This window comes from Chiloscyllium plagiosum, unplaced genomic scaffold (assembly GCF_037043375.1).
Source record: "Chiloscyllium plagiosum isolate Xiang-an unplaced genomic scaffold, Cpla_swu_hap1 HiC_scaffold_13, whole genome shotgun sequence".
NCBI lineage: Eukaryota > Metazoa > Chordata > Chondrichthyes > Orectolobiformes > Hemiscylliidae > Chiloscyllium > Chiloscyllium plagiosum.
In genome coordinates, this window is record NW_028270151.1 from 52,107,282 (window position 1) to 52,134,145 (window position 26,864).

At 40.8% G+C, this 26,864-nt stretch overlaps 1 protein-coding gene across 9 annotated transcripts in view; it reads right to left on the minus strand.

Annotated features, from left to right (window-relative positions):
• LOC122555923 (coiled-coil domain-containing protein 150) overlaps positions 1–26,864 on the minus strand; it is a 148,559-nt gene that overhangs the window by 111,671 nt on the left and 10,024 nt on the right. For all 9 annotated transcript variants that reach the window (XR_015759190.1, XR_015759189.1, XR_015759191.1 and 6 more), the window contains 6 exons: positions 22,883–23,012; positions 21,011–21,054; positions 20,826–20,918; positions 20,371–20,478; positions 5,021–5,145; positions 3,881–4,058 (listed from right to left, as the gene is read on the minus strand). Coding sequence is in view for 6 of the 9 variants with exons in the window: in XM_087993592.1 (XP_087849718.1) it covers positions 3,881–4,058; positions 5,021–5,145; positions 20,371–20,478; positions 20,826–20,918; positions 21,011–21,054; positions 22,883–23,012 (678 nt within the window). In the remaining 3 variants the exon portion in view is untranslated. The remainder of the gene's footprint in view (positions 1–3,880; positions 4,059–5,020; positions 5,146–20,370; positions 20,479–20,825; positions 20,919–21,010; positions 21,055–22,882; positions 23,013–26,864) is intronic.

The following is a 26,864-nucleotide window of genomic DNA, read 5'->3' on the forward strand; positions in this document are numbered from 1 at the left end:
TCTGATGAATGCAAGACTAACAGTTTCAACCTTTTGAATTCTTTTAGCAATGTTTTAATATCTTATAAGACAGACAATTTCTAATATATTAAATTGTATATTCTTATAATTAGAATTATACTCAGTTTAAAATATATGCCAATGCAACTGTGAATATATTTAACCTTAATATAAAATTGTCACCGATGTCAATAGCAACATCTCAACTCATTTCAGGCTTCATGTTATTTCTCTATTACATTTTTCACTTAACATTTTGCATCCACATCCACAAAAATGTCAAAATTTGGCAATTTGAATATTATAATCCTATGTATAATATAAACTTGCAAAGTTATCAATTCATGCTTACATAGCTAAATGATTGATATAAGATTGAGAAATTTATATGTCTATTTCAAAGCTTTTAAAGAAAAACACTCAAAGCATTGAACAGGCTTCTGACCCAGACAGGTGCTAAATAAGGTCTGAGTGGGAGAATTTTAACTTCAAGTGTAGAGGCGTTTTAATTCTTCTCATCAACCTATTTAGTGATGTCATTACACACCACTGAAGCAGGTGGGACCTGAACTCAGGACCCTGGCTACCACTATGGCACAAGATCACTGGATATAACATGATTGAGTGAGTGAGGAATAATCACAAGTGGTGTGAAAGATGTTTTTTTAAATTCACTCATGGGATGTGGGTATCTCTGGCTAGGCCAGCATTTATTGCTCATCTCTAATTGCCCAGAGGGCAGCTAAGAGTCAACCACATTGGGTCTGGAGTCACATGTAGGCCAAACCAGGTAAGGGTGGCAGTTTCCTTCCCTAAAAGCATTAGTGAACCAAATGGGTTTTTCCAACAATTGACAATAGTTTCATGGTCATCATTAGACCCTTAATTCCAGATTCTTTATTGTTTTCAAATTCCATCATCTACCATGCCAGAAATTGAACCCAGCACATTAGGTGAGTTTCTGGATTATTAGTCTAGAGATAATACCAGTAGGCCATTGCCTCCTCTCCAATCTCTAGACATACTGGAAAATGAATGGAGGTGAGGTTGGGTGACAGGGGAAGGAATGGTTGGGTAGAGATTAGAGGGGAGGCCAAAGGAAGGTGAGCTATGATTTTACTGACAATGCAATGGTGAATCACAGGAGTAATCAAAGATTGTAAAGTGTGTTCGTGAGAAAGAGAGAGAGAGAGAGAGAGAGACACACACAGAGATTATCGGCAATTGTGTATACATCAGCTTGATGGAAATGGAGGAAACAGTCTTGCTCATTGTGGACAAACAGCAGTGCTGTGAAAACAGTTACTTATTGGACTGGGCCCCCTCCTCAGACTCAGGAAACCCATTTGACTGATCAGACATTGAAACCTTTCAACAGAGACCACCTGGCTTTACTTCAACAGGATTTCTATGATCAACCTACTGTCTGAAAGTCTCACGTTAACTCCAGCACACCAAATTGCCTTGATCCTTTGCAACTCACCTACTAGCACATCAGGTCCACAGCAGACACCATCTCCCTGGCCCTATACTCATCCCTCAGAACACCTGAATAATAAGGATACGTACATCAGGCTCCTATTTATCGACGACAATTCTGCTTTCAACACCATAATTCCAAACAAACTCATCTCTGAACTCAGAAATCTAGGTCTCTGCACCCACGTATGTAACTGGAACCTCGACTTCCTGACCCATAGACTGCAATCATTAAGAAGAAACGATAACATCTCCTTCACCATAATCCTCAACAGTGGTTCCTGCAAAGCAGCATACTCAGCTCCCTATTGTGCTCCTTATATCATAACTGTGTGACTAAATGTTGCTCCAAGTGCATTTACAAGTTTGCTGACAATGCCATTGTAAGTTGGATCTCAAACAATGACATGACAGAATACAGGAAAGAGACTGAGTACTCAGCAGCATGGTGTGAAGACAACAACCTCTCCATCAAGGTTAGCAAAATGTAGGAGCTGGTCATTGCCTTCAGGAAGAGGAGAGGAGGGCACAGCTCTGTCTGCATCAATGGTGTTAAGGTGGGGATGGTCAAGAGTGTCAGGTTTCTGGGTTTATGGTCACCAACAAATCTTCCTGGTCCACCCATGTCGATGAAATGGTCAACAAAGCATAACCTCCTGAGCAAGTAGAAATGTTGTTAAGGAAATTCCGCATGTCCACTGATGTCTTTTTTTTAATAGATGCACCACAGAAAGCATCGTATCTGGATGCATCATAGTGTGGTATGGCAACTACTCTTCCCAAGATTGCAAGAAACCACAAAGGGTCATGAACACAACCCAGTCCCAAACAGCCTTCCAACCACTGATTGCACGAATTTATTGTAATGCGAGATTGCACAAGAACGGAACTATCACGTTATATCAGAACAGACTGCATCATAAGATTCAAGAACAGCTTCTTCTTCCCCGGTGTTATCAGATGTTTGAACAGACCTCTCAATTTGTTAATTATGATCTCTCATCTCTCTCTACACCTTGTTTGTGGCTGTAGCACCGTATTCTGCTTGCTTATCTGGTATCCTGATGCACTTTATATGGTACAATCTGCCTGTACAGATTGCAAAAGTACACTTTTCTCTGTATCTCAATGTATGTGATAAGACTAAATCAATTAACTTATTTCTATTAAGCTGCAAGTTGACAAGATTTATGAAATGTTGTATTCCTGTTTCAGATATTTTACACTAACTTCCTGCCCATCCAGAAAACGCAACTGTTCTTAGCCCAATTGGGCCAAAACCTAATTGAATACTTCAGTGAACTGTCTTTGCATGTACTTCAGCTGAATGAAGTTTAGCATGCTATCAAAGCTGAAAGTGTATTTCTTGGACTTTTGTTGAAATCTGATGACAGAAATACTGCTCACAATCAGGAAACTCCACCTTCCTAAAACTTGGTATATTATGCAATTCTAACATATGAAAGCTGTTTATATATTCCTAATCTTGGATGCTAAATGAATATCAATCTCCAAATTACTTCTCATTAAATAGAAATTAAACAACATCCAGAGGATGGCTGCTGGATTTTAGTTGTGGCATTTGGCTGACATTTATTTGAAATGAACGCAATGGCAGTTCATATACAGCAGGATATTATGTCATTTCAAGATTTCTCTTTTAGGGGCTGAAATAACAACAGTTTTTTTTAATATCATGATCTCAATTGTAAATAATTGTAAACTTTTGCTGTACAATATTCCCGAATGATCTCCATTTTTTTAAGTCATGATTAAAAATCAGGTGAATTAATATTTTTAGCCTGAACAAAGCAATCCCAAATTTTGATACGTTGCAATTCAGAATTTCAGGAGCTGTCATGGGAATTCTTTGTGATCAGCAATTAACAAATTACCTTTATCAAGGCAAATTGGCATCCATAAACTATACTTCAGGGCAACAGAAAGCAACAGATGCAAGTTTCACACCAGAAATTGCACAATTGCTTAGAGAATTTGCCATCAAGTTATCTTGCGACTGAATCAAGTTTGACGAAACCCAAGCTAAATAGCAAAGTTAATAAACAGAATTGAATAGTTTTGTGAACTACCAGTAAGTAAAGTAACAGTTGTAAATCTGATAAGATCAATAATAATACATGTGCATGGTATTGCACATTTCAGTTATTTTTTTGGGGGAAGTGATCATCAATTTTCAGCTACAGAATCTACTCTATTTCCAAGAAGCATGACATAAAAATGTTCTTTTCAATTTTCTCAGGCATAATACAGATCGTTACAAAATTAAAAAGTATAATATTAATATATTGTAGCTGTCATATTTAACAGAATCTAATCAATATGAAAAGCGGCTTTCCTTTGCCTCCACCTGGTACCAAATTTATGGTAAAAATTAATTTACCTGGTCCAGGAGAGTTTCCTTTCCTTGTTTAATACATTCACATTCTTTAACAGTAGCCTTTAAGTCCTCTTTCAGTTGGGCAATTGCAGACTCAAAAAGCAACTTCTGTACTGTTGCCTTTTCCTCCACTGTTTCAAATTTCTGCTTTATCTCGGTATGCTCCAATCTTAGCACTCCTCTGATGAGTTACAATAAAAAATTGTGAAAGAAATCATTTGCAGTGTAGTTTTGTAACACATATCTGAATAATTTTTTAAAATCTTTAGATTACACCGATAGGACATGGGTAACAGAGTATACTGGTAAAATCAAGTACATAGCTATTTTTCAGAAATAGAATAAGAACCAGTTGAAACTATTATTAGAAATATCAGAAATAAAGATTCAACTCTTTGACCCTAACAACCTTACAGATTCTGAAATGGCAATGAAGGGTCCCCTGTTTCCACATTAGAATTCCTTGTTCAGATAGCCCAGTTATACTTGGTTTCTTTCTCGAAAAGGTCTGCCTTCACATGTTGCTGGCTTCTTAAGTTACTGTCTCTTCATGAGACACCTAACCACATTGCCACCACAGCTCACTTATTTCTCAACATGAATTCTTAAACCCCTCTTCCAGTCTTTTGTTTTTGGAGTTTTCTCTTACTGACGTCAAACCACTTAGGACTTCCTTTTAGGCTAAACTGCTTTGGACACTGCTCAGCTAACAGCAACATTTCTGCACAAACCTGGTTTCTCTGACAGAAACCTGCACACTGCAAAACCTTCTAAAAAGATTGCTTCTGCTCGTTTCCTGCATCATAGAACATTTCGTTTCTAGGAAACAGCCAAATTACTTTCCATCTTCGCCTTTTTGTTTTCTAAAGTGCTGAAATACTCATGTCACTCACAGAACTCAAAAATGAAATTAAATTCTTCCCTTCTTAACACATAATATAGAAATACAAATCAAACTTAAAGTTTAGCTGTCCATATTAGAACCAAAATTCAAAATAATATTTCATGAACTTTCATCACAGTTTACAGTACCAAGTTCAAATGAACTATATTATATGTGGTTACTAAGGGAAATGGACTATGGCTCAGCATATTATTTCTTAGGTTATGAATGGATTGAACAATAAGAAATTTAATACTCACAACTCAGTTTTTAGTTGTTGCTTCTCATTCACTGCACTTTGCAGTTCTGCTGATATAGCTGCTCTTGCTGCATCCAGTAAAAGATCTTGTTCTTGCAACTTCGCTTTCATTTTTTCCTGCTCAGCCTTTTTGGAAGGTGGTTAGATTAAAAAAAATTGAATCTTCAATAATGACCTACATCAGCAAACAATGTCTGTAACTACAGAATATAAAGGATATTGTGGAGAAAGAAAGTGTGTCCAGTTTAGTTAATAGAATATTATCAAGCTAGTTGAGCTTTTTTCAAAAAAGCGGAAACAAAACCTAAATGTAGTGAATTTTAAAATTACAAAAGCTCCTTGTCAGTCTGAACAAAGACCAAACAACTGAAACTACTTGTAGGCCTCCAGAGAGATCAAGAAGTTGAAGTCTTTGATACAGCAAACGCATGACACCTCCATTGATCAGTTGGTGGGAATGCTTTATTCGGTTTAACTCTTTCCTATCCAATTCTAGCAACAGTGTTTTATTCTTCCATCCGTGAACCCTCTCCAGGGCGCCTCCTTTTGCAAATCAAAATGCTATCTTTGAAAACATAATTAGAAAAACAAAGATGGAAAGGTAGAAAAAATAAACAGGAATGGGCAATTCGGCCCTTCAAGCCTGCACTGCCATTCAACATGATCATTGCTGATCATTCATCTCAGTATCTTGTTCCTGCTTTCCCCCTTACCCTTCGATCCATTTAGCTCCATGAACTACATCTAACTTCTTTTTTTAAAGCATTCAATGTTTTACCCCTCAACTAATTTCTGAGGCAGAGAAATCCACAGGCTCACCATTCTCTGGAATGAAGAAATTTCTTTTCATCTTAGTCCTAAATGGCCTACCCTGTATCCTGAAACTATGACTGCTGATTCTGGACTCTTGGTTATTGGGAACATCCTTCCTGCATTGGCCCTGTCTAATCCTGTTTGAAATGTATAGGTTTCTAGGAGATGACTCCTTACTCTTCTATACGCCATTGGATTGAGTCCTAATCAATCCAGTCTCTCTTCATACATCAGTCTTGCTATTTCTAGGATCAGTCTAGTAAACCTTTCTTGCAGACATGATAGTCTTCCCATGCAAATGCTACCCTTGTTCTTATAGAAGACAGAGATCATGAGTTTAGATAGTGCTGTCACTGCAGCTTTGATGAACTCTGGAGCACATCAAATATCGTACTTCTCTCACTGGAAACCAACTTAACAGAGAGCTATACGACATATGGATAGCTTTTACATAATGAAACGTCTGGATATCAAACTACAGCTCAGCGAGCAAACCTACACCCTAAACCTCAACCTGAGCTACAAACCTTGCAAAAAAGCTTTTACATAATTGGGTCCCCAGGCAGCTCCATAATTTTGGACAGCTAGGAGTTGCAAACTCCAGTGACAATTAATGCGTCCTCCTCTGATGTTGTCAATTGTTAAATCTCCGCATGGCATTCTTTATTCTCTATTCTCTGCAAGTATAAAAAGAAAATGTGCCCTGATACATTCTGCAATGCTACTGTGTCAGGGCTTTGATGCAAGAGTTCCAAGGTAGTGTCATAGGCTGCTTCATCAATGACCTCCCCATGACATAAGTTCAGAACTGGGAAAGTTCACTAATAATCGCAGCATTCAGTATGAATTGGGACTTTTCAGAAACTGGAGCAGTCCACGTCCACATTCAGCAAGATCTGGACAACATTCAGGCTGATACTGCCAAGTGGCAAGTACCATTTATGCCACACCAGGCAATACCTTTAAGCAACTAGTGAGAATCTAACCACCTTCCCTTGAAAAGCATGACATTACCTTGGTTATCTTTTCCCTTACCATAAACAGTCTGGGGTTTATGGGTGGCATAGTGGCTCAATGGTTAACACTACTGCCTCACAACATCAGGGTTCCAGGTTTGATTCCAGTCTTGGGTGACTGTCTCCCTGAGTCTGCATGGTTTTCTGTCAGGTGCTCCGATTGTGGATTAGGTGGATTGGCCATGCTAAATGCAGAGTTATGTGGTTGGGGCTGGGGCTGGGTTGGACTTTCATTATGAAATTGAAGGCATGTACTGTAGCTTTGAGAGAGAGACAATGCTGTTCTGAACTGGGAGATTACAAGCACCTATGTACATGAATAGATGGCTATCCCAGAGTGTATTAGAAAACTAAAAATATGTAACATTTGACTGTGAAATGGATACCTGAATTTTGGTTGCTGTTTTGACAACAATTCAAATATAACCAATCAATTTAAATTATATCCCAGGATACTAAAACACAACAGAGTTAGAATTTATTATTTTGTCAACATCAAACCAATGAGATGATCCAATGTTGGGAGTATAAGAAAGCAGACATTTTGAAAATTAGTCAGAGAACAACTGCCATACAGAAAGAAACTCCTGGAGAGCTAATTGCCCATCCAACACCTTGCTCTCAAAGAAATTATAAAACACTCTCTACCAAAATTACATTTTCATGTGAAACATAATCTCAGTAAAAAGAAAGAAGGCGACCCAGAGAGATCAGCAGCCGGAAGAGTGAAGACGCAGAACAAGACAGAGCCTGTGTGGTTTTGAAGTTGATGTAATTTTAATAAGTTCTGGATGTAATTTTGCTCGCTGAGCTGGAGGGTTCGTTTTCAGATGTTTCATCACCACACTAAGTAACATCATCAGTGAGCGTCCAGTGAAGCACTGGTGTTATGATCTGCTTTTATAAGCGTCTAATTGGAAAACATATTGTTATAGAGTTGGAGGCAGACAGCAAGCAGTTAAGAGAAAAAGGGGCTTAGGTTTGTGAATAGCTTTTGTTTAATGTTCACTTTTGGAGTTGGAAAATAAATTGATGTTATTTTCTTTACATAGTGGAATTTTGGAGTTTGTGGTCACTCTTTAAACAGATTACAAGGTGAGGTGAGCTTTTCAGGTGGTTGGTTTAATTAACAGAGGGGTTTGCCTCCGTGTTGTAACAGTTTGGGGGCTCGAGTCTGAGATTTGGACAGATCTAGACATGTTTAGACAGATCCAGTCTGGGATTTGGACAGGTTTACACCTAGTCAGGGATTTGGGCAGATCAGAACAGATTTGGGGTACAAAGGTCCAAGCAGACTAAACACTTGCCGATTTGTGTCCAAGGTCTTTAAATAAAACTTAGGTGAGAAAAATTGTTTAATTTCGGTTACTTGCGGTTGGTTAAATTAAAAGTGAGGGAAATGGCTCTTAAGATTGCTAAAGAGGTTATGGGGTTTGAAGATGCTTCTCAAATTTGCCAAGAAAGTTTAGAAAGACAGAGGAAGGATATACTTTTAGAATTAGCATATACGTTCAGAATTGGATTTCACCAGGAACAGAAGGAAAGCCGAAATTGTAATGGAGTAGGTCAAGCACTTAGGTCTATCAGAGAAACAGACACGTGCAGTAGAATTAGAAAAACTTAAATTACAATTAAGGTAAATAGAGTTAAGATAAAGAAAGGGAAAGAAGAACCATGTTAAAGGAAAAAGAATGGGAGAGAAGGTTCTTAGCTGAGCAAGAAAGAAAGAAAGAAAAAAGAGAAAGAGAGAAAAGAGAAAGGGAGAAAGAATTTGAACACCAAAAGTTGTGAACTAGTCAGGAAAGTCAAGTTAACAGGATGGTGATGAAGGCAGAAGGAATTGATGTGTACAAAAACATTAAAACATTGTCACATTTTGATGAGAAAGATGTCTAATCCTTCTTTATTTCATTTGAAAAATTGGCTAGGCAGATGGAATGTCCAGAGAACTTGTGGGTAATGCTCGTTAAGACTAAGCTGGTAGGCAGAGCTAGTGAAGTATTTGTAGCGCTGTCAGACGAGGGGCCAAGAGATTATGCAGATGTCAAAAAGGCTATTTTGAGTGCCTATGAATTGGCACCAGAAGCATACAGACAGCAATTCAGAAACATAAAGGTGGAACCAGGTCAGACTTATGTTGACTTTGAAAGAATTAAACGTAGTGATTTTGATACATGTGGCACCTTAAAATAGATAAGGCATATGAGGCTCTAAGGGATTATTCTGCTGGAGGAGTTTAAAAACTCATTTAGATGACAAGAACTTATGTGAAAGAACAGAAACTTCAAGAAGTGAGAAGAGTGGCAGAGATGGCAGATGAATATGCATTGGCGCATAAGGTAAAACATAGCTTCTGACAGGAATTTCGTTCTGTGAGGGATAGAAATTGGGAAAAGGGGAGATCCTTCAGTACAAACAATCAGTAGATCACAGTGGGAATAGTTTACCATAGGTGAAAAAGGAAACCCAAGAAGGTAGAAAGGAGGTGAAAGGCCTCAGGTGTTTTCACTGTAATGAAGTAGGACACATAGAATTACACTGCCGATACTTTAAGAAGGATTCAGGGAAAAGGCGTTTTCACTGGCAGAAGGTGGGACATATAAGATCACAGTGCTGGTTGTTGAAGAAAATCACTGTGGGAAATGATGTGGTAAAAGAGGCTAATTGTTGTGGTTCTGTTCACCGAGCTGGGAATATGTGTTGCAGTCGTTTCGTCCCCTGTCTAGGTGACATCCTCAGTACTTGGGAGCCTCCTGTGAAGCGCTTCTGTGATGTTTCCTCCGGCATTTATAGTGGTTTGTCTCTGCCGCTTCCGGTTGTCAGTTCCAGCTGTCCGTTGCAATGGTCGGTATATTGGGTCCAGGTCGATGCGCTTATTGATTTGAATCTGTGGATGAGTGCCATGCCTCTAGGAATTCCCTGGCTGTTCTCTGTTTGGCTTGTCTTATGATAATAGTGTTGTCCCAGTCGAACTCATGTTGCTTGTCATCTGTGTGTGTGGCTACTAAGGATAGCTGGTCGTGTCGTTTCGTGGCTAGTTGGTGTTCATGGATGAGGATCGTTAGCTGTCTTCCTGTATGTCCTATGTAGTGTTTTGTGCAGTCCTTGCATGGGATTTTGTACACTACATTGGTTTTGCTCATGCTGGGTATCGGGTCCTTCGTTCTGGTGAGTTGTTGTCGGAGAGTGGCTGTTGGTTTGTGTGCTGTTATGAGTCCAAGTGGTCGCAGTAGTCTGGCTGTCAGTTCAGAAATGCTCCTGATGTATGGTAGTGTGGCTAGTCCTTTGGGTTGCGGCATGTCCTCGTTCCTTTGTCTTTCCCTTAGGCATCTGTTGATGAAATTGCGTGGGTATCCGTTTTTGGCGAATACATTGTTGAGGTGTTCTTCTTCCTCTTTTTGCAGTTCTGGTGTACTGCAGTGTGTTGTGGCCCTTTTGAACAGTATCTTGATGCAACTTCTTTTGTGTGTGTTGGGATGGTTGCTTTTGTAGTTCAGGACTTGGTCTGTGTGTGTGGCTTTCCTGTGTATCTTTGTGGAGAATTCTCCGTTAGGTGTTCTCTGTACTATCACGTCTAGGAATGGGAGTTGGTTGTCCTTTTCTTCCTCTCTAGTGAATTGGATTCCTGTGAGTGTGGCGTTGATGATCCGGTGTGTGTTCTCTATTTCTGTGTTCTTAATGATTACAAAGGTGTCATCCACATATCTGACCCAGAGTTTGGGTTGAATTTACCGTAAGACTGTTTGTTCTAATCTTTGCATTACCGCTTCTGCTATGAGTCCAGAGATGGGTGAGCCCATGGGTGTGCCGTTGATTTGTTCATATATTCGGTTGTTGAATGTGAAGTGTGTTGTGAGGCATAGGTCCAGTAGTTTGAGTATGCCGTCTTTGTTGATAGGTTCAACGTCCTGTTGTCTGTTCTGTATGTCCAGCAGGTTGGCTATTGTTTCTCTGGCTACGGTTTTGTTGATAGAGGTGAACAGTGCCGTTACATCAAATGAGACCATAGTTTCTTCCTTTTCTATGTGTATATTTTGACGATGTCCGAGAATTCCTGTGTTTATTGTACAGAGTGTCTGGATCCGCTGATCAGGTATTTCAGTTTCTGCTGTAGTTCTTTAGCCAGTTTGTGTGATGGTGTCCCTGGGTAGTGATACTATTGGTCTGAGTGGGATGTCTGGTTTGTGCACTTTAGGTAGTCCATAGAATATGGGGGTGTTGTTGCTTTCAGGTTTCATTCTTTGTAGGTCGAACCTGGTTATCTGTCCGTTTTTTTGTAGATTCCTCAGTGTGTTGTTTATCCTATTGGTGAGCTGTGGGGTGGGGTCAAACTCCCTCCTTTGGTAGGTGTTGGTATCTGCAAGTAGTTGTTGCACTTTTTGGATGTACTCTGCTCTCTGTCTAGGATGATCGTCATTCTGCCTTTGTCTGCTGGTAGTATGATTATGTTCTTATTGTTTCTTAGTGATTTTAGTGCTTCCCTCTCCTTGGTGTTGAGGTTATGTGTTTGTCTTTTCCTTGTTATCAGAGGTACGATACTTTGTCTCACTGTTTGTTGTGTCTCTTCTGTCAGTCCATTGTTCCTGAGTGTGCATTCTAGTGCTGCTAGGAAGTCTGCTGTCTTGGCGTCCCTGTGGTTGTAGTCGAGTCCCTTGGCCAGTATTGTTCTTTCCGTGTCTGTGAGCTGTCTGTGGGAGAGGTTTCTAACCCAAGTGGGTGTTGTGGTGTCCTCTCTGTTGTGTGTTAGTTTGGCAATTTTTTCTTTTACTGCTGTTTTTTTTTGCGGTGTGTGGTCCTGTTCTGTCCTATGGTGACGGCCTGTTCTATGGTCCGGGTCCATTCCTAAATTGGTGGCTTTTGAAATTAACGATTTTTGGCGTGCAATTTCTTGTCTGTATTTGTGAAGTCTGTTGTGAGCGTCTGTAATCATTACCTAGATCATCGTTCTGTCTGGCTGTGTCTCTGGCTTGTGGATTATTGACTGGTGGTCTGTATCTGACACATGGTGGAAGGATTCGATTCTTTCGGCATTCGTGCAGGAACCGGAGTTGTTCGTATGTGGCACTTAGGCGGTTGGCACAGGATTCCCATTTCCTGGCTTGTCTTAGCGTCTCTCGCCTGTAGGTGTTCAAACTTTGTGAGAAGATTTGTAGCTCGGGTGCTCGTTGTGGTTCTGTTCGCTGAGCTGGGAATTTGTGTAGCAGACGTTTCGTCCCCTGTCTAGGTGACATCCTCAGTGCTTGGGAGCCTCCTGTGAAGCGCTTCTGTGATGTTTCCTCCAGCATTTATAGTGGTTTGTCTGTGCCGCTTCGGTTGTCAGTTCCAGCTGTCCGTTGCAATGGTCGGTATATTGGGTCCAGGTCAATGTACTTATTGATTGAATCTGTGGATGAGTGCCATGCCTCTAAGAATTCCCTGGCTGTTCTCTGTTTGGCTTGTCCTATGATAATAGTGTTGTACCAGTCGAACTCATGTTGCTTGTCATCTGCATGTGTGGCTAAGGATAGCTGGTCGTGTCGTTTCGTGGCTAGTTGGTGTTCATGGATGCGGATCATTAGCTGTCTTCCTGTTTGTCCTATGTAGTGTTTTGTGCAGTCCTTGCATGGGATTTTGTACACTACATTGGTTTTGCTCATGCTGGGTATCGGGTCCTTCGTTCTAGTGAGTTGTTGTCTGAGAGTGGCTGTTGGTTTGTGTGCTGTTATGAGTCCTAGTGGTCGCAGTAGTCTGGCTGTCAGTTCAGAAATGCTCTTGATGTATGGTAGTGTGGCTAGTCCTTTGGGTTGCGGCATGTCCTCGTTCCATTGTCTTTCCCTTAGGCATCTGTTGATGAAATTGCGTGGGTATCCGTTTTTGGCGAATACATTGTAGAGGTGTTCTTCTTCCTCTTTTTGCAGTTCTGGTGTACTGCAGTGTGTTGTGGCCCTTTTGAACAGTATCTTGATGCAACTTCTTTTGTGTGTGTTTGGGTGGTTGCTTTTGTAATTCAGGACTTGGTCTGTGTGTGTGGCTTTCCTGTGTACCTTTGTGGTGAATTCTCCGTTAGGTGTTCTCTGTACCATCACGTCTAGGAATGGGAGTTGGTTGTCCTTTTCTTCCTCTCTAGTGAATCGGATTCCTGAGAGTGTGGCGTTGATGATCCGGTGTGTGTTCTCTATTTCTGTGTTTTTAATGATTACAAAGATGTCCTCCACATATCTGACCCAGAGTTTGGGTTGAATTAGGGTTGAATAGAATTCTCTATTCGAAATAGAGAACACACACACCGGATCATCAACGCCACACTCACAGGAATCCGATTCACTAGAGAGGAAGAAAAGGACAACCAACTCCCATTCCTAGACGTGATGGTACAGAGAACACCTAATGGAGAATTCACCACAAAGGTATACAGGAAAGCCACACACACAGACCAAGTCCTGAACTACAAAAGCAACCATCCCAACACACACAAAAGAAGTTGCATCAAGACACTGTTCAAAAGGGCCACAACACACTGCAGTACACCAAAACTAAGCCGGTGGGATTAGTAAAAGTAATAAAGGAAACCCCAACAAAATATGAAGAGCTGTAGGAGAGAGCAAAGCCTTGGCAGGGGCTGGGTATTGAGTTAGTCCCCGATCGCTATTGACCTTCACCTCTGTGGGTTAAGTTTACTCAGGAAGAACATGGGAGAAGGGAAAGAATTTACAATTTTGAGAGGTACAGGAGCTAATCAGTCTCTTATATAAGAGATGAATGTAATTGCACTCTTCCTGACATGTTACCTGAAAGTGTGGAAATTTGTGAAATAGATGGACGGAAATTTAGCGTTCCCCTGTATAAGATCAGATGGGGTGCCAAATCAAGACTGGGGAAGTAACAGTAGGTGTAATTGACAGAGTTTCATTTCCAGGACTACAGTTTGTTCTTCAGAACCACCTGGCAGGATCCAAAATGGGAGTGATGCCCCTTGTGGTGGAGAAGCTAAAGGAAAACCAGGGAACCAAGGAGTTAAAAAACAAATACCTTAGAAATTTTCCAGACTGTGCAGTAATATAAGTGACAGCAAGAAGAAAAACTAAAGAGCAAGATGAAGAGGTTAAGGTTCAATTAGCTGACACCCTGTTTGATATAATGGTACAGGAAAAACCTGAACAGGTAAAGAGTCAGGCAGAGGCGTTTTATCTTGAAAAGCTAATGGACTTACAACAGAAAGACGAGAAAATATATATAGATGCATACTATGAAAAGGAATCAGAATGTTGTCCTGAGTGTTATTACCTTAAGGATAGAATCCTAAGACAAAAATGGGGACCAAAGCAGGTTAGTGCAGAGGTGAATGGGCGGAAGCACACCAGATTATGTTTCCGGTAGCATACATACAGATAGTATTACAAGTAGCACATGAATTTCCAGTAGTAAGTCACCAGGTATGAGCAAGACTCAGGCTAAGGTACAAAAGCACTTCTACTGACCTGGACTGCATAAGGGGATGGTTACATTTTGCCCTAGATGTCATACATGGCAAATGGTAGGTAAGTCACAGGCAGGAATAAAACCAGCAACTTTGTTGCCAATTCCTGCATTCGAAGGACCATTCACGCGGGTTAAGATTGATTATGTAGGTCCTCTTTCTAAAACTAAACATGGGAACCATAATTTGCTAACCATAATGGATGCCAAGATTATAGTGGTGCTGGAAAAGCACAGCAGGTCAGGCAGCATCCGAGAAGCAGGACAATCAACTTTTTGGGCAAAAGCCCTTCATCAGGAATGAGGCTGGCAGCCTCGGGGGTGGAGATAAAATGGGATGGGGGGGTGGGGGGGGGCTGGGGAGAAGGCAGCTGAGAGCGCAATAGGTGGATGGAGTTGGGGGTAAAAGGTGATAGGTTGCAGAGGAGAGTGGAGTGGATAGGTAGGAAGGAAGATTGACAGGTGGGATAGGTCGTGAGGACAGTGCTGAGCTGGAAGGTTGCAACCTCCTCCAAAAATGCTATCACATATTCCTAATTCCTCCGCCTCTGCTGTATCTGCTCCCAGGAGGACCAGTTCCAACACAGAACACACCAGATGGCCTCCTTCTTTAAAGACTGAAATTTCCCCTCCCACATGGTCGAAGATGCGTCCAACGCATCTCATCCACGTCCTGCACCGCCACCCTCTAACCCCATCCCTTCAACCGCAACAGGGACAGAACCCCCGGTCCTCACCTTCCATCCCACCAACCTCTGCATAAATCGCATCATCTGCCATCTACAAACAGACCGCACTACCAGGGATATATATTTCCCTCCCCAACTCTATCAGCTTTCCGTAAAGACTGTTCCCTCCGTGACTACCTGCTCAGGTCCTCGCCACGTAACAACCCACCCTCCCCTCCTGGCACCTTCCCCTGCCACCACAGGAATTGCAAAACCTGCACCCACACCTCCCTCCTCACCTCCATGCAAGGCCCCAAAGGAGCCTTCCACATCCATCAAAGTTTCACCTGCACTTCCAAAAATGTCATTTATGCATCCGTTGCTTCTGATGCGGTCTCCTCTACATCATGCCTTCTCGCAGAGTGCTTCATAGAACATCTCCGGAATACCCGCATCAATCAACCCCACTGCCCCATGACCGAAAATTTCAACTCCCCCTCACACTCTGCCAAGGACATACAGGTCCTGGGCCTCCTCCACTGCCATTCCCTCACCAGCCAGTGCCTGGAGGAAGAACACCTCTTCTTTTGCCTCGGGACCCTTCAACACCATGGCATCAATGTAGACTTCACCAGTTTCCGCATATCCCCTCCCTCCACCATACCTCAGTTCCAACCTTCCAGCTCAGCACCATCCTCATGACCTGTCCCACCTGTCAATCCTCCTTTCCATCTATCCTCTCCACCCTTCACTCCGGTCTATCACCTTTACCCCACCTCCATCCATCTACTGCACTCTCAGCTACCTTCTTCCCAGCCCCACCCGCCCTCCCATTTATCTCTCTACCCCTGAGGCTCCCAGCCTCATTCTTGATTAAGGGCTTTTGCCGAAACATTGATTTTCCTGCTCCTTGGATGCTGCCTGACCTGCTGTGCTTTTCCAGCACCACTCTAATCTTGACTCTAATCTACAGCATCTGCAGTACCCACTTCAAACCATAATGTATGTGTCTACCAGATTTCTGAAGGCAATTCCAGTACAGAGTATTGAGGTAAAAACGGTGGTAGAGGAATTAGTATGGGCTACCCAGAGAGATTCAGTCAGACTAAGGGTCTAATTTTACTGCTAGGCTGTTTAAGGAAGCCATGGATAGCTTAGGCATACAGCACTTTAAATCAATTGCGTAGCATCCTGAATCCCAGGGAACCTTGGAAAGGTGGCATCAGACCCTAAAGACCATGTTAAGAGGCTACTGTCAGGATTATCCAAATGATTAGGATGAAGGTATACCAGTCATCTGGTTTGTCATTAGAGATGCCCCAAACAAATCTACTCAGTTTACTCCCTTTGAGTTAATATTCGATCATGAAGTGAGAAGGCCTTTGAAATTAAAGAGAAATTGACATGACCGAAGTTGGAGATCTCACACTTAGATTATGTATCTGAGGTGAGGGAGAGATTAAATATGGTACGTGAGTTAGCTAAACAGCAGCCGAAGAGGGCACAGCATAGAATGAAGCAGGTGGCAGATTAAAAACTCTAAATTTTGGACATTTTCCCGTGGGGATGACATATGAGTACTGTTACCAGTGGTAAGAGATCTCTTCAAAGCCAGGTTTAGTGGTCCCTATCAAACTGAGAAAAGGTTGAGTCAAGTAAACTAACTGGTAAAGATACCAATTAGAAAAAAAAACTGTACCAGGTATACCGTGTGAACATGTTGAAACCTCACTATGATAGATAAAGGGAACTGGAGACACAGGTGTTAGTTACTACTTCGCAGAGTGAGGAAACAAATCCAGATGTCGTGGAGTTTGATGTACCTCAAAATACATTAAATAATGAGGAAGTTCTTGAGGAATGGTAAATTAACTATCTGTCTCAGGAGCAAAGAACCGAGTTGAAAGGTTTGTTGCAGCAGTATGAGGACATAAGCAGGAATAAGATGGGGAGGACTAATACTATTGTGCATGAGGTGGAAGTAGGGCATGCTGTTCTGATAAAACAACACCACTCCAGGCTTAATCCTCTCAAACCCTTTCAAGTTTCACAACAAGGAAGGAGACCAGAATTGCACGCAATATTCCAACAGTGGCCTAACCAATGTCCTGTACAGCCGCAACATGACCTCCCAACTCCTGTACTCAATACTCTGACCAATAAAGGAAAGCATACCAAACGCCTTCTTCACTATCCTATTCTCATAACATTGGACATGGAAAGTTGACCCCAAGGAATGGGAAGACAAAGGCCATTGAGGAATTTCCACAACCATCCTCGAAGAGGTGCTTTGACTTTTGGGACTAAGCGGATTCTACTTGAAGTTTGTTCCAAACTTCTGCAGTGTGGTAGCACCGCTGATGGATTTACTAAAGAAGAACACAAAATTTTGATGGACAGAACAATATCAGGAAGCATTTGAGAATTTAAAAACTGTATTAAGCACTGCACCAGTTTTAGCTACACCAAATGTTTTGAAACCCTTTAATTGATGCTAGCGAAATAGGAGTTGCAGCTGTACTGCTACAGGAAGATAATTATGGAGTCGAACAGCCAATTGCCTCATTTTCAAAGAAACTGAACACTCTCCAGAGAAAATACTCTACCATCCAAAAGGAATTACTGAGTTTGGTACTGGCCTTACAACATTTTAATGTTTGTGACGAACAGTATTTCAGACACAGTTGCGTACGTGGACCACAATCCTCTTACATTCTTGGGAAGATTTAAAGACAAAACTTTGAGACTATTTCATTGGGGTCTTATGTTACAAACATTTTAATTTACAAATTGTACATATTGTGCGTCGTAAAAATGTGATAACAGATGCGTTATTGCGGATTTAAAGAAAAATGTGTCGGTAAGACTTAATGGATTTCAATGTTCTATATGTGTGCAGAATTAATATGAAAAGTATAACTTAGATTAATGACCTATCTATTTCATAGCAATGGAATTAAGAATTAGAGCAAAAATTAGAAGCCATCTTTTCATTTCTTTTTAAGGGTGGGGGGAGGTATTATGAAATTAAAGACATGTACTGTACCTTTGAGAGAGAGAATTCTGTTCTGAACTGAGAGATTATGTATATGAATAGATAGCCGTCCCAGAGTGTACTGGAAAATTGAAAATATATAACATTTGGCTGTGGAATGGATATCGGAGTTTTGGTTGCTGTTTTGACAATTCAAATTTACACAATCTGTTTAAATTATGCCCCAGGATACTAAAACAAAAGCACGTTGGATCATCTCAATTAATTTATTGTTTTGTCAACATCAAACCAATGTTAGGGGTATAAGAATGCAGACATTTTGAAAATTAGTCAGAGAAAATCTGCCACAGAGAGAGAAATTCCCGGAGAGCTAATTGCCCATCTAACATCTTGCTTTCAAATAAATTAGAAAACGCTGTATACCAAAGTTACCTTTTCATGTGAAGCATACTCACAGTAAAAGAAAGAAGGCAACCCAGAGGGATCAGCAGCCGGAAGAGTGAAGACACAGAAGAAGACAGAGATTGTGTGATTTTGAAATTAAGTTGATGTAATTTTAGCAAGTGTCTTATTGGAACAACATATTGTTGTAGAGTTGGAGCCAGATAGTAAGCAGTTAAGAGAAAGGGGGCTTAGATTTGTGAACAGCTTTTGTTTAATGTTCACTTTTAGAGTTGGAAAATAAATTGATCTTATTTTCCTTAAATAGTGGAGTTTGGGAATTCTGTCACTCCTCTTTTAACAGATTACAAGGCGAGGTGAGCTTTTCTGGGTGTTAGTTTAATTAACAGTGGGGTTTGCCTCCATGTTGTAACATGCTCTTCGGCGGGTTGTTGTGGACTTGATGGATCCAATGTAGATTCTATGATTCTACTCTGATCAGAAACTGAACTGTGCCAGGCAAATAAACATCCTGTCCACCATTCAGAAGTGTATGAAAGATCACTCTCCAATTGCCGAGATAAGGGCAGCTTAAACAACAATAAATAGCATTCAGACCACGCATCTTGCTTGATTTGCATCCCATGCACCATATTTAAAAAAAGATTTTCTAGTACAGTGAACAGCAAACTCTGAGTCACAATCTCTGGGTTCAAGTCTCACATCGGGATCTAATGGTGCATTTACAATGTGGCCAAACAATTTGAGTATCTCTCCTGTGTAAACCAATGGCGGACATGAAGAATGGTAAAGATTTTTGGTCAGCCATTTGATAGAAAGAATGCTGGCGTCTCTACCATCTCTACCCATAACTCCAGGATAGAATATCCAAATAAAAAATTGCAGGTTGACACAAATCTTTGACTCACTGAATGAACTGTATCACACAAATGTACACTTAAAACATTTACTCCTCCACATCCACCACACAGTAGCAGTGGTGTGTGCCATATACAAGATGCAATACAGCAACTCACCAGGCCCGCTCTGACAGGACCTTCCAATCCATCTAGAAGAACAATGACAGCACATTCAGTCCCTCTCGCGGGTACACACCACCCAGTCTTGCACCTATATAACTTTTCTTCCATCATTCCTGGTCAATAACCTGGAATTGCCTGCCTAATGGTGTGTCACCCATATAGGCTACAGCAATTCAAAAAGGCAGTTTACCACCACGTTCTCAAGGGCATATCTGAAGGTCAGAAAATGGCCTTGTTTATATCTTGTGAAACAAAATAAACATATGAATAAGTGTAACAATTCCCCTCCTTTCACTGAAGCCTGACTAACATGCCACAGTTTTTCCAGGTTCCACTCAACAGCTCAAAAGGAAGTTTCCTCCCGTGGCATCCTTTTCTTCCAGACACAGTCCCAGCAGTGTTGTTGCTGTGACTCAATGCCAGCTCAATTGGGTGTGTGCTCATTCTGTAAAGAGGTAGGGGTACCAAAAGTAACAAATTAGATAATGGCCAAATAAAATGATGCTGAGAGTCCAATATACAGCCAAGGAGGTCTTAGCCCACTTTTTGGACCTTTGTTAAGCGTTTGCCATACCAACAACCTTCTGGCCAATACACACAGCACCGAAGGCTCGAAGGGCAGAATGGCCTACTCCTGCACCTATTGTCTATTGACTCCTGAATATACCACTTGCAACCCTTCTTGTAACCAAGAAGTACCCATTAATCCTAATTAGATTCTCCCTCTCCTAACAAATTTCTATCTGTCCTTAAATTTTGTCTGATATGTGAAACTTGTACGATGAGATGGCTTTCAAATCCCTTCCAAAAACTTGTATACACCATGAAAACTCTATTCCGTTGATCTCTCCAATTATTTGCTTCTTCAAAACAAAATTCCATCCAATACATCTTTCAAACATCTGATAAAATATTTTTTATAATATATGAACGTAAATTTAGAAGAAATAATTTAACTCAAAGTAAGTTGCTTCACAAACCTTTAGGGATGCTTCATGTTCTGCTATAAGTTTAGCATTCTCCATAGAAATAGAGCGTAGTGCGCCACTTAGTTCAGTGCATTGTGTATTTAGCTGGTCATTCAAAGCCTGGAAGAAGAAAACAACAAGATATAAAATCTTGAAACATGACAATTTATATTGTGATATCAAAATAAAACAGGAACTATTGCAATTGAATAAAAATAAAGTACTGCAGATCTGGAAATCTGAAACAAACACAGAAAATGCAGAAGAAACTCAACAGGTTTGGAAGCATCTGTGGACAGAGAAAGGGAGTTAATGTTTCAAGTTGATATGACTCTTCGTCACTCTGAAGAGGAGTTATACAAGACTTGAAATGAGAACTGTCACACATCTACTTAAAAATAATCCAAGCCAAGTGGGAATTGTATTAGACATAAAAACTAAATAACATCACTAACAAAATCACTAACCTGCACTTTTTCTGCCACTTCCTTCAACGATAAAATCTCACTCTGAAGTTTTAATTTTTCCTCTTGTTGTTTGCTTAACATCTGTCGTATTTTCTGAAGAGATAAATGTGTCTTAAAATAGCAAAGATTTGAGATTATAATCAACAATAAGTAAACATCAAAAGGTTTTTTTTAAGCGAACTCACTTTGCCTTCATCAGCCATCTGAGATATAATGGATTCTTTCGTATCTAGAAAGCAAAGCCATATAATATCAAATGGATCTCCAAAAGATTGCCAAGAACCAAAACTTGCCCATTAAGCATTTCATGCTTCTAATTACATCACAAACAAACACTGTCAAATCCCAGCACCACACTAAAACTGCCTAATAAATTGCAATAGCATTTGCAAAATAGTCAAGAAAGGTAGTTTCAGATTATTAGCAATATATATTGGTGTGAAATGTATTTTTTAAAAATTTAGAGAACTTACACAAAGCCATTTGGTTAGCTCCATGATAACAATTCCACCCCTGATGTATGCAGACTTAAATTTCCAAAGTTTGAAACCTAATCCATAATCCTCATCCAGGAAGTTGCTAAAGCACAAGAGGGATCAAAAGCTGTTACCCTCACTGTCAGTCTGGCCTACGTGAGACTCTAGTTCCACACCAACATGGTTGGTTTGTTAGCACTGTAATGGTCTACTAAGTCATTCAAATTGCATTATCATCACCTCCCTTTCAATATAGATGGCTAACCTGCCAATGACACCATTCCTTGAGAAATTAAACAAATGTTTCTCCAAAGAGTTAGCACAAAATAAATTTGCATAATTTTGAATAATTACATGCATAGCAAGAGCAGAACACAATTTTATCTTGAAATGCTGCATAATGTGAACTGCACATTATTCACTGCTACGTAAAAATCATTTCATATGCACTAGCATTGAATACCCTCTGAAACACAGAAGTTAGACCCTAAAACTATTTTTGAATGTATTTTAGAAATTGTTAATAAATATGAAGATACAGGTTTTTTTGTTTCATAAGGTGAATGGCTGATTTTCTCATTTGAAGAACTGATGTAACTACAATGGACCAAATTACTTCCTACTGCACTGCAACAATTCTGCGATATCATTGCCAAGCAAGGAGTTTGGAAGGTTCCACTGCAGGTAATAAAACATTTCCTTGGGGAATCCCAGCTGCCTCAGGCTTGCTTTTGGCTGATATTGAGGCAGAAGTAGTCCCTGAAAACTCTTAATGGTTAAGGTCTTCTGTCAAAAGCCCTTCTCCTTCCTCTGTGCAGTATTTCCACTCTAAGCCTCCTTAGTTTCATTTTCTGCCATCTATTGGACTCAGAAGGACTGTATATCTGTACCAATATTTATGTGAACAGATTCCAGGCTCCACCTGTAATGCAACTTCCTTACAAATTTAGCAATTCACCCGAACTCCTCCAAAATACAACACAGTTCTTTCACAAACTTTGTCAGAAGAACTGGAAATCATAAACACCTCACCTGCAAAGTTATTTGACTGACCCTTTAAATAGTGAAGTGAAGCTGAAGAAGGAGGGATTGTATGACGCCACAGTGGTTCCATTACTTCAACTTTCAGGGTTCACATATCACACCCCTTTAATGCTCTTCCCAGCATGGAACACCACTGGTGTCGCACTAGGTTCTGGCTGCTGTAATGTAGGTTCCAGCAAATTTACAAAACTAAATTTTCCAGGTTTGAACTTGCATCTCCACTCAATGAGGCTGTCTGCATCAGGGCCCAAACTCATAGCCTTTTGAGTCAGAGCTTGGCAGGCTAACAGTGAATTGGAGCTCATTCTCCGAAATAGTAGCTCTAATATTACTCCATTCAAGGGATGCAAAGAATGTACATTTACATAGCAGATTCTTAAATTTTTGTTATATTGCAAAACATGTTTTAGCCAATATGGAATACTTTTAATGTGCACACACTTCAGTAATATAGACAGGCATCACAGCCAATCTTCACAATTAATTATGCCAACAATCCAAGAATCTATAAGTGCAATATTAAACGAGTTTCAATACCTGATTCCATTCTTAGCTGTTTGTTCATCTTCTCCAAATCACTTGTTTTTTGCTGCTCAAGCTGCAGTCTCTCCATAGTTTTCTCCCCATCATTTCTGAGTGTGACAATGTCCTGGTGCAGGACCTTGACCTAAGTGAAGTCATTGTGAAATTTTTTAAGCAAACATCAATATATTTACAGCCATATTCATGGTCACCGACTTGACCTTGCCATCTCACTAAGGCTCAAAACCCCATTGCAGAATATACAGACAAAACTATCTTTGATCACTTCTTTGTATCACTCTCCACCATATTCCCCTCCCCATCTGTACCTGAGCTTTATCGGTGTACACCCCAGAAGAAAGTATCTTCAATTCACTAACATCAGTATTTGCAAAATTGCAATTGTTTTGCCTTTGGCTCCTCCAATCACATGACATTTTTTTTAAGCTAATCATTTACTTAACCACATTTCAGCTCCTTGTTTGATAACCTACGCCCCAACAAAACTCTCATATCAAGCTTTGAGAAGATTTGTAGCTCAGGTTGAGGTTTTGGATTGAGGTTTGCTCACTGAGCTGCAAGGTTTATTTCCAGACATTTCGTTACCCTACTAGGTAACATCTTCAGTGGGCCTCAGGCAAAGCAATGCTGAAAATTCCTGCTTTCTACTTATATGTTTGGGTTCTTTGGGTTGGTGATGTTATTTCCTGTGGTGAAGTCACTTCCTGTTCCTTTTCTCAGAAGGTGGTAGATGGGGTCTAACTCGATGTGTTTGTTGGTAGAGCCCCGGAACTCTATCAACAAACACATCTAGTTAGAAATCCAACCGGAATTCTATCAACAAACGCTTTGAGTTAGACCCCATCTACCACCCCTGAGAAAAGGAACAGGAAGTGACTTCACCATAGGAATTGATTTCACCAACCCAAAAAAACTCCAAACATATAAATAGAAAGCAGGAATTTTCAGCATTGCTTTGCCAGAGGCCCATTGAAGATGTTACCTAGTAGGGTAATGAAACGTCTGGAAATGAACCTTCCGGCTTAGCGAGCAAACCTACATCCAAAACTCTCATATGCCAGTCATTCTCCGTAGCATGGTCCACATCATCGCTCCCTCAAGTGCAAGAGATGCAGCTTTGAATGGATAGGGTGAGAGGTAATTCAGCCATTCAACACAGGATCTGGTTGGACCATGAAGGCACATGGGCCCAGATCTCACATGCTAAAGCTACTGGAAGCTTACAAAAACCAACATAGGGCAACAAAAAAAGAAATAATAAGAAGAAAGAAGATGAAATATGAAACTAGCCAGTAATATAAAGAAGACTGTAAGAGTTTCTTTAGATGTATAAAGGGCAAAAGAGAGGCAAAAGTGGACATTGGGCTGCTGGAAAATGACGCTTGAGAGATAGCAGTGGAGAACAAGGAAATGGCTGAGAAACTAAATAATTACTTTGTGTCAGTCTTCATGGTGGAAGACACGAGTAATATCCCAAAATTCAAGATAGTGAGGGGCAGAGCAGAGTATGGTGGCCATCACGAAGCAGAAGGTGCTAGAAAAACAGAATGGCCTGAAGGTGGATAAACCACCTGGACCAGATGGACTACACCCCAGAATTTTAAGGGAGATAGCTGAAGAGATAGTAGAGGCATTAGTAGTGATCTTTCAGGAATTGCTAGAATTAGGGAAGGTCCCAGAGGACTGGAAAATCACTAACATGACACACCTGTTTAAAAGGGGAGTAAGGCAAAAGACAGAAAATTAGAGACCAATTAGCCTAACCTCAGTCATGGGATAGATCCTGGAATCCATTGTGAAGGTTGAGATTTCTGAATACTTGGAAGTGTATGATAAAATAGGGCAAAATCAGCATGGTTTCATCAAGGGGAGGTTGGGGTACCTGATAAATCTGCCAGAATTCTTTGAGTAAGTTAACAAGCAGGTTAGACCAAGGAGAGCCAATGGATGTTACCTGGACTTCAAGAAGACGTTTGAGAAGGTGCCACACAGGAGGCTACTGAGTAAGATAAGGGCCAATGGTATCAGAGGCAAGGTACCACCATGGACAGATGCTTGGCTATCTGGCAGAAAACAGAGTGGCGAGAAAGGGTCCCTCTCAGGATGGCAGCCGGTAACAAGTGGTGGTCCACAAGGCTCAATGTTGGGACCACAACTTTTCACTTTATACATTAATGATCTAGATGAAGGAACTGAGGGCGTTCTGGCTAAGTTTGCAGATGACATAAAGATAGGTAGAGGGACAGATAGCACTGAGGAGGCAAGTAGGCTGCAAAAGGACATGGACAGGTTAGGAGAGTGGCCAAAGAAATGGTGTGAGGTCATGCACTTTGGTAGGAAGAACAGTGGCATGGACTAATTTCTAAATGGGAAGAAAATTCAGAAGTCTGAAGTGCAAAGAGACATGGGAGTTCTAGACCTGGATTCTCTCAAGATAAAATTGCAGGATGAGTCAGTAGTTAGGAAGGCAAATGCAATGATGGCATTTATTTTGAGACGACTTGAATATAAAAGGGATGTATTTCTGAGGCTCTATAAGGCTCTAGTCAGACCACATTTGGAGTATTGTGCGCAGTTTTGGGCCCCATATCTCAGGAAGGACATACTGGCCCTGGATCGTGTTCAGAGGAGATTCATGAGAAACAATGTTTGTCCCCTTGTTTAAGAAGGATAGCAGGGACAATCCAGGAAATTGCAGGCCTATAATCCTCATGTCAGTGGTAGCGAAATTATTGGAGAAGATGCTCAGGGACAAGATTTCTATGCATTTAGAAGCAAATGGACCTATTAGCAATAAACAGCATGGTTTTGTGCGGGAGAGATTATGCCTCACTAACTTGGTCGAGTTTTTCGAGGAGGTGCCGAAGATGATTGATAAGGGAAAAGCAGTTGATGTTGTCTACATGGACTTCACTAAAATCTTTGACTAGGTTTCTCATAGCAGACTGGGTACAAAAGGTGAAGCCACATGGTATTAGGGGTGAGCTGGCAAGATGAATACTGAACTGGCTTAATCATAGGGGACAGAGGGCATCGGTGGAAGGATGCTTTTCAAAATGGAGAGTTGTTACTAGTATTGTTCCACAAGGATCAGTGCTGGGATCTCTGCTGTTTGTGGTCTACATAAATAATTTGGAGGAAAACATAGCTGATCTAATTGATAAGTTTGCAGACGATACAAAGATTGGTGGAGTTGTGGATAGTGAGGAGGATTGTCAGATGATCTAGCACGATATGGATCAGTTGGAGGCACGAGCAGAAAAATGAAAGATGGAGCTTAATCAGGATAAATGTGAGGTGATGCATTTTGGAAGATCAAGTACAGGTGAAAATTATACGCGAATGGTAGAACCCTTAGGGATATTGATATGCAGAAGGATCTGAATGTGCAGTTCCACAGATCACTGAATGTGCAGGTAGATAAGGTAGTTAAAAAAAGCCCTGTGGCATGCTTGCCATCATTGGAAGAGGCATTGCGTATAAACATAGGTAAGCTATGCTGCAGCTTTATAGAGCTTTAGTTAGGCCACAAGTGGAATATTGCATACAGTTCTGGTCACCACACTACCAGGAGATGTGGATGCTTTGGAGAGGGTACAGAAAATGTTTACAAGGATGCTGCCTGGTATTGGGATTTTAACTTCGAAGAAAGATTGAATAGTTTCGCAGGTTGGCGCAACATTGAGGGCCGATGTTCTATGCATGCTGTATATTCCATGTTTTACATTCTATTTTAGACTGAGTTTATTTTCCCTGGAATGCAAGCAGTTGAGGGGAGACCTGTTAGAACTTTATAAAATTGCTTATAAATTTGATCACGATGGAGGGGTCAAATACTAGGGGACACAGGTTCAAGGTGTACGGAGTTTAAAAGAAATGTGCGAAACAAGGTTTTCACACACAGCGGTGAGTGCCTGGAACTGCTGCCAGGGGAGATGCTAGAAGCAGACACAATAGCAGCATTCAAGAAGCACCT